The 8,451-nt window shown below is 41.1% G+C and overlaps 1 protein-coding gene across 1 annotated transcript; it reads right to left on the bottom strand.

Moving 5' to 3' along the window:
• Positions 1-1,403: 1,403 nt before the first annotated feature.
• Positions 1,404-8,423, bottom strand: LOC103463210 (zinc finger protein OZF-like). Its single transcript, XM_008406439.1, has 2 exons — positions 8,172-8,423; positions 1,404-3,419 (listed from the first exon to the last, which is right to left on the bottom strand). Exon 2 carries the CDS (start codon positions 3,405-3,407, stop codon positions 1,743-1,745), a length of 1,665 nt encoding a protein of 554 aa, XP_008404661.1. The 5' UTR covers positions 3,408-3,419; positions 8,172-8,423; the 3' UTR covers positions 1,404-1,742.
• Between the last annotated feature and the right edge of the window lie 28 nt (positions 8,424-8,451).

Below are 8,451 nucleotides of genomic sequence, written 5' to 3'. Positions count from 1 at the left end.
CGGAGATGTTGACTGACGTGTTGCATGTATGGGACAACACCGTCCAAAAGTCTGCAATATAGTGACGTGACATTCACGAACAATCCGATTCTTCTGAACGGCTCTTTACTAAGATCAGACTTGAGTCTCACTGAGAGCTGTTCTTTGTTCTTGTAATACTCTACGTACACTGCAGTAGCTATCATTATTTTTTATTTAATATACAATGATATTTAATTAGCAAATAAAACACAAGAACGAAAGAGCATGCAGAGCATGCGCATCGCTCTTTAGATTGTTTTTGTTCAAAGTGGCAGCTGTAATTTCTGCCATGGTGTCAGACTGCCTGACTTTATACAGCAGGAGAGAGAGAACAGTCATGGTGAGCGTCTTGTGCTTGGTTACTTCTTGCTTGTTGCTCCTTGGTCAGTGTTCATAGTTTTGACTGTTGTTTACCATCAGGGCCTTGCCCTATATTGCTGTTTAATGGTGCAGACAGGGGTGGTTTCTGACATGAGCAATGTGGGCAAACACCCAGGGCGTTATCTTTTTAGGGATGGCATGAGACCACCGTGGATTGCAGAATAAAGAGTTTGTTCTGCTTTTAACATTGGTTAAATTTATTTCAGCTCCAAGTATTTAACATCCAGGTGTTTCATGGGAATGTGGATCTTTCAGATTCATTTGAGAAGCAATTTTGAACATATTTCACATTTTATTGTGTCATGTAGCGCAGGGCGCTCTGGTCAGGTGGTCTTGACTATAACACGGATGTCCAGGCTGAAAGCTGAAGGCTGTGGTCGATCTTAGGACGACACTTTCTTCCTGTCTTTTGGTGAGAAATTCACAAATGATTTCTGCTTCTTTTTGTTTGTTCTCTATTTAAATTGTATTTTATTTTTCACCTTTTCTCTCTTTGTCTTCTGGACAAAAAAATGTGCCCTTCTGAATTTTTTTTTTTCTTTTACAGTCTACAGTGTGCATTAATAGTAATAGTGTGTGCCGATAGTGTAATATTTTCACATGTAAAAGCATGTGTGTATTAACAATACAATTCATAAGCTACTAAAATACATTTGATAAAGTTCTGGTCAGTAAAAGTAAGACATGCAGAATGTATTTTCTAATTCTATGTAAAAATTACAAGGTGACAAAATGTTTTCTCATCTGCGGCCTGCTGGTTCCCACCTGGCTGTGGTTGGATCCACAGTTCTCTCCTCCACACTAACCCAGCTGCAGCAGTGATGTGACAGAGGACCAGGCTGATCCTCTGATGTACATTGATCTAATTTACTGCAGCATTAATCCGCACCACAGCAGCCACTTCAATAGCTGATTAAATACTGAAAGTCATTTTATCATTTCACAACAGATTTAACATCATTCACCATTTAAACACAATCTGAAAAAACGGATCAAGCAAAAACATTTGAGAGAATTTATTAGTTTTCATCACATTAATAAAATTTACTGCAGCATTAATCCACACAACACCCAGAATTAATGCATTTCAATAACTGTCACCAATTAAATACAAAGAAATTTGTCCTTTTATAATTTCACATCATGCATGATTTCAACTCTATTGTAAGAATTTAGTACAGTCCTTTATCACCTACAAACCATCAAACATGCCATTAATGTTAATGGAGTCATTTTTTCTGAACACTCTGACAGAAACTGTCCAACTTATGGGGAATGTTAAAATGCTTCTTTGAAACTAAATTTTACCGCATGTCAAATTAGAGCTGGACCAGACATCATTAGGACAAATACGATGGGTGAAAGGTTTCCCTTTTGTGAGTTCTGATGTGGTAAGTATAACTATTTTTATGGCCAAAACATTTCCCACAGGTTCCGCATATGAAAGGCCTCTCACCTGTATGAATTCTCACGTGACTATTCAAAATACGCTTTTCACGGAAACATTTTCCGCAGGTTTCACATGAAAAAGGCTTTTCACCTGTGTGAGTTCTCATGTGGGTATTCAAAACATGCTTTTCACGGAAACATTTTCCACAAGTTTCACATGAAAAAGGCTTTTCACCTGTGTGAATTCTCACGTGGTTATCCAAATGGATTTTTTGATTGAAACATTTTCCACAGGTTACACATGAGAAAGGCTTCACACCAGTGTGAGTTCTCATGTGGCTATTCAAATTGGCTTTTTGATTAAAACCTTTTCCACAAGTTGCACACGAGAAAGGCCTCTCCTCAGTGTGAACTCTCATGTGGGTATTCAAAATATGTCTTTGACGAAAACTTTTCCCACAGATTTTACATGAGAAGGGCTTCTCACCTGTGTGAGTTCTGATGTGCCTTATCAAAGTATTTTTTTCACTGAAACCTTTTCCACATGTTATACATGCAAAAGGTTTCTCACCTGTGTGAGTTCTCATGTGATTATTCAAACTACACTTGTGACGGAAAGTTCTCCCACAAGTTACACATGAGAAAGCTCTCTCCTCTGTGTGAGTCCTCATGTGGCTAATCAAGATATATTTTTGACGAAAACATTTCCCACAGATTTCACATGAGAAAGGCTTCTCACCTGTGTGAGTTCCCATGTGGCTATTCAAATTACATTTTTGACTGAAGCCTTTTCCGCAGGTTACACATAAGAAAGGCTTCTCACCTGTGTGAGTTCTCATGTGGATTGTTAACTCGGTGTTTAACTTGAAACCTTTCCCACATACATTACACTGTTTACATTTTTTTAATCTGTACATTTCCTTGTCCTTCACACCTTTCTCTGCATGGTCACTTTCCCCTCTGGTTTTCTCAACTCTCTTCTGGTGCGAGAACATTTGGTTTCCACTGAGTTCTGGTTGTTGGTGATCCGTTTCATTATTAGACGCAGTTATGATTAATGTCTCCTGCTTCAGTACTTCCTGGTTATAATCCTGATTGATGCCTTCAGCTTCAATCTTTACCATCTGCTGCGATTCTGATTGGTGATCGTCTTCCTTCATCTGCTGCAGCTCCAGTTCCTCTGGTTCTACTTTGATTTCAAGTGATCCAGAACCCGTTACCATAAATGTTTCGGTCTCTTCCTTTGGTACATCCTGGTTTTCATCCTGACTGAAGCCTTCATCATCAGTCTTGACCATCTGCTGGCAACTTGATTGACCATCATCTTCCTTCATTTGTTGCAGTTCTACTTCCTTTGGTTCCTCTTTGATTTCAAGAGATCCAGAATCTGTTTCTGTTAAGTCACCTGTTACCTGCTTCAGTATTATCTGGTCTCCTTCCTTTACCACCTGCAGAGGTTCTGGTCCATACTCCTCTGCTTTGACTTGTGGAAGTTCTGGTTCCTCTTCTCTCTCTTTGATTCGTTGAGATTCTGTTTCCCTCGGATCCATAGCAGAGATCTCTTGTTGGTTGAGGTCAAAATGATGAGCAAGAACATTTTGCTTAATGGCAGACATGATGTGACAAATCTGAGAAGGAGAAACAAAATATAAAATTAAAATTGTAGTTTAATACCAGCAGCAGCAGGTTCTGTTTGTTTTCAGTGAACCAGGAGAAACTCAGCTGAAGGAAATCAACATTTTGAAGATATAAATAAAGGTTGGCGCTCGCTGTTCAGTTGAATTTATTTATTTTTGTCCCAACATGAGGGCAGACCAAGGTTTGTGTTGTTTAGAGTCAAACTGACCGCAGCATTAAAGCTACTGGTGATGCACAGCCTGAAACGGACCAGGATCCATGAAAACAGGTCCAGGAAGCTTTGAGATGAGAAAACTGCAACCAGGCAGGGGGGGAACCACCCAGAACGGGTCGACGTTGTGCTCAGAACTGCTCATCTTGCTCTCTCTCGTCCTCATCGATCATCTTTGCCTGTTTTTTATTTAACATATTCAGTTTTTATGGTTATTCTTATGTTATTTCCTGCTTTTTATTCGTGATCAGAAAGTGAACAGGACATCTGTGTTCACCTGGATGATCTGTTTATGCTGCTACAGAACAGAACAGACTCTTTACCTGGACTCTGAGTCTTTGGGGTTGACCAGAAGCTTCACTCTGCTGGACTCACCTGGAAAGTTTTGCTGCTTCAACAGGAAACGAGGACTTTGGCAGAGACGTTACGTCCCAACATGAACAGAGAAACAAACAGGGTTTGATGTTTCTTCTCTTCTGAGAACCCAGAAAATGCTACACCTCATCTGAACCTGGCTCTGGTCCATCAGAACCACCGTCACTCTGTATGTGAATTCTGGGCCGAAGTCCAGACATCAACTCTCCCTCCAGGATCCGTCTGAATTACTACCAGGATTCAAACCGTAGATTTATCCTCAAATGCTCCTTTTCCACCGGCTCTGCAGCAGGGTGCCACCTCCTGGCGGTGGGGGGCATCGCGCCCCGGCTCCAGGGCCAAGTGCTGCGTGTCGCTACTTACAATGAAGATTCTCCAGAACCAGAGTCTAAACCCGCTGTGTGAGCCGCAGGATTCACATAGAGCTGCTGAGGATGATTTATCTTTGTGAACAAAGAATCATGCAGCGTTTCCATCTCAACTCGCTGCCCAGCGTGTGGCGCTGTCTGCCCTGTAAAGTTCATGTCTGTGTCCCGGTTGGTCGGAGCGTTTAGCGGCTAACGAACCAGCGCTAACCTCACCATGCAGGTTCAGCCCAGGGAGCAGATTTCACTGTAGTCACGCATCACGCTTGTTTTATATTATTTCATTATTAGTAGTATTATGTTTCCGGTCTGAGAAACTTTCATCCCATAAACTTCAGCAACCAAAACAGTTTCTGAGATTTAAAAACTCAACAGACACTAAATGTCAGAGCTGCTAAAGCTATATTAGCATCATTTCATTAAATCTCCTGCTTGTTGCTCATCTCTGCTCAGTGCAGCAGGTTTAACTCATCCTGCAGGGCCGGTCCAAGGCTGATGGGGCCTGGGGCAGAATCTGACTGAGGGGCCCCATCAGCACCTCTAACAGCTTCTGTGTTGCATTTAATCTGGGAGGAGGAGGAGCTTAACTGGCCAACATAAAAACAGTTATAATCCAGTTCATTAATTTGTATTTGTGAACAAGCAGCTCAAACTCAAAGATTAAACTCACAGCATCAGATTGTTGCTATGTAACAAAACAATCTATGAATATTGTTCTGTGAACTTTTACAAAGTAAACCTACCAGCTCCTTAAAATCTTACATATAAATGTTAATTTAAAATATTTAAATTTATGTTGAAACCATTAAATCCGATTTAACAGCATTGATCATCTCAATAAACAAATGTTTGCCTTATGTATCTGTGGTTTATGTTAAAATATCAGCATTTATGGCCCCTGAAGCTCTGGGGGCCGTTGGAGCCGATGACTTAATTTGGATTAAACAAAAGTGCAAATTATTGATGTTCAATTTGTATTTTTTGATTTGATGTTTTTAAGACTAGTTGTGGGTTTAAATATCGTTTCGTTGGAGATGTTTTCCTGTTGCATATAATTACCCAGTAATATTTTTACATTTCCTGTCAACTTAACATCTTTAGTACAACAACATGGTGGACGCCTCGGCGCCCGGCTGACCAGGTTTACTGGGAAAACACTGAGGTGTGGCGGTTTTATTAAATAAATGTGAAAAAGTCATTAAAATCTTAGCAGTAATGGATGTAAACATGAGCTATATTCATCTATCAGCCAATCAGAGGAGACGTCTGATTCAGGCGTAGGAGCAACAAGCCCCGCCTACTTAGGAGCGGCTACATGCGGCGTTTTGGGAAAATCTATGTTTTTACATTAGTTATGGATTCAACAGGTTGGAATGAAACAACTTTATGAACTGATCAGTGATGTCAGTAACACGTCACTATTTCTAGCTGTTAGCTAGCGATTAGCTGTTAGCTGTGGCTCTGCAGCACAAACAACAAACCCTCCAGTAAGTTGATACTTAAAGCAAAAGACATGAAACACATTTTATTTACTTTCACTGCTCAATAGGAAGAAACATTAATAAAAATCAGACTGCAGTTTTTATTACTTTCATTATTTCATTACTTTGGCTGAATCATGATAAACTGCCTGGTTATGCGTTAAATCAGAACCAGCTGACCTGATCTGCAGATCTACAGAACCTTGTGAAAGCATTCGGCCTCCTTGAACTTTAACCTTTCGCCACTTTTCAGGCTTCAAACAAAAAGATAAAATTGATTATTTTGAAGAATCAACAGGAATCGTGAGGTGGAACAAAATTTATTAGATATTTTAAAAGGTTTTTAAATAAAAACCTGCAACGTGTGGCGTCAATATTCTGGCCCCTCGTGTTGAAACTCTGTAGCGCCACCTGGTGCTGCGATTACAAACTTCTCAGTTTTGCACATGGAGAGACTGAAATTGTTCCTGAAAGCAGCTGGAGCTCAGAGAGGCTGGATGGAGAGAGAACAGCAGCTTCCAGCTCTTCCACAGACTCTCCATTGGATTCAGGGCTGGGCTTTGACTAGGCCATTCTAACACCTGGATACGTTTATCTGTGTAGGTTCTGCTTCAHGTTTGGATCGTCGTCTTGCTGGAAGGTAAATCTCCGTCCCATCTCAGGTCCTCTGCAGGTTTTCTGCTCCATCAATGTTTTCCATCTTCTCTGTCCCAGACCATGATGCTGCCACCGCCATGTCTGACCGTGGGGATGGTGTGTTCAGGGTGATGCTTTCATCTGACCAGAGCTGCTCCTCCATGTTTGTGTCTCCCAGGTGGCTTGTGGGAAACTTTAAACCAGATTTTCATGGACGTCTCTGAGAAGCAGCTTTCTTCTTCTGGCTGCTCTTCCATAAAGCCCAGATTCATCCAGGGTCCCACCTGAGCTGCAGATCTCTGCAGCTCATCCAGAGTGACCCTGGGCCTGTTGGCTGCCTCTCTGACCAGTCTCCTCCTTGGTCCAGATGAAGGTTTGGCGGGTCGGCCGGGTCTGGGTACATCTGGTCCATTTCAACCTGATCGCTGCTCAGAAGCTGCTTCAGGTGTTTGAAGCTCTTTGTGGATCCAAACCCGGTTCTGAGCTTCTGGACCGGCCTGCTGTGATCCTGGGTCTCATGATTCTCTCTGCGCTTTAAACCCCAGAGACCATCAGAGCTTCTATAGACCTGATCACAGCAGGTGGATCATCAGGATCATTCAGAGACAAACTCAACGTCTGGACTGACAGGAAAGGAGCCCGAGAAAATTACACGCCACACTTTGCAGTTCATTTGTTAAAAATATACAATAAACTTTGTTCCACCTCCTGATTGTGTCCCACTTGATTCTTCACAACATAATAAAAGTTTTACATCTTTATGTTTGAAGCCTGAAAAGCAGCAAAAGGTTGAAAACTTTGCAGCGGCTCTGAGACGTGGCTGTTGTTTCAGTCTGAGGTTGATAAGCAGCCGAGAGCCGAGGGGCAGCTGACAGTAAAACATAAAGTAAACCTTTATTTCTTACCATCTTCAACGTAGAGACTTTAAAACCACAAATTAAAATCTTAATATTTTTGTGGTGCTAGTTATGAAACTTCCCAGATATTCAATTTCCTCATATTTATAGGTTTTAACGTGAAAAAGAGAGAAAAGTTTAAAGCAACTCAGGTTATAATGTAAATAACTTGTACTGAGCCTGACTGCAGGAAATGGATATTTATAGTTTTATCCAGTGAGTCGCTCATTAAAGCTCGTTTTTTGTAAAGTCGTTTCAGAGATTAGATCAGAAACTGAATCAAACTCAGATCTAAACATTTGACTCTTAGTTTGACTCTGTGGGTCTCAGATAGAATCTGCTCATTTCTGGCCCTTCAACGTCATTTAAACCACATTTTACGTCACATTTCCGCCCCCATGATGAAATAGGTTTTCTGTGAACATTATGTACATTTTGGGAAAAGTGATGTAACTCAGTTGCTCATCCTTTGGATCGTGTCTGATGTTTTTATTTACAATAACTGCACCGTTATAATCGTGTACAGAACATTGATTTCACTGCTATTGTTGTAATTGTTTCTCTGGTTTTCTTTTTTTAAAGCTTTAAGAACTTTTTTGTGTGAATCTTCACACCTGATGCTGCAGAACAATAAAGGCGGGTGATATTTTATCCTGTTTAGTTAAAATATTACAGACTTAAAGTACTGAAGATGCATTAATGTGAGCAAAACAGATTTAAATGAAGTTTTAAACCAGAAACTGTCGAAGCTCCAGTAAAGCCTGGATCAACAAACTACCTGGAGCTGATCCGGGTTTCCCAGCAGTCTGAGCGGATGGTCGATCCTTCCTCCTCCGGTGAGGCTGAATATTTCCGCTCAGCAGCAGTTAGTCTCTCTCTGATCGATTCTCTCCGAAGATTAACCGAAGATATTGTTACTGCAGACTCTTAAACATTCAGCTCACCCAGAAAAGCCGTTTTTTAACCACCGATAAACACAAAGAAGCCTGGAAGCTAACGCTGCTAGCTCAGTGTGGTTACTTCCGCCGGAAGTGTCACATGAAGATCTAGCCCAGAAA

This window comes from Poecilia reticulata, linkage group LG4 (assembly GCF_000633615.1).
Source record: "Poecilia reticulata strain Guanapo linkage group LG4, Guppy_female_1.0+MT, whole genome shotgun sequence".
Taxonomy (NCBI): domain Eukaryota; kingdom Metazoa; phylum Chordata; class Actinopteri; order Cyprinodontiformes; family Poeciliidae; genus Poecilia; species Poecilia reticulata.
This window is presented reverse-complemented; position numbering and strand designations above follow the sequence as displayed.

Coding starts and splice junctions, on each gene's coding strand:
- LOC103463210 (XM_008406439.1), bottom strand. CDS start 3,407: ATGTCTGCCATTAAGCAAAATGTTCTTGCTCATCATTTTGACCTCAAC.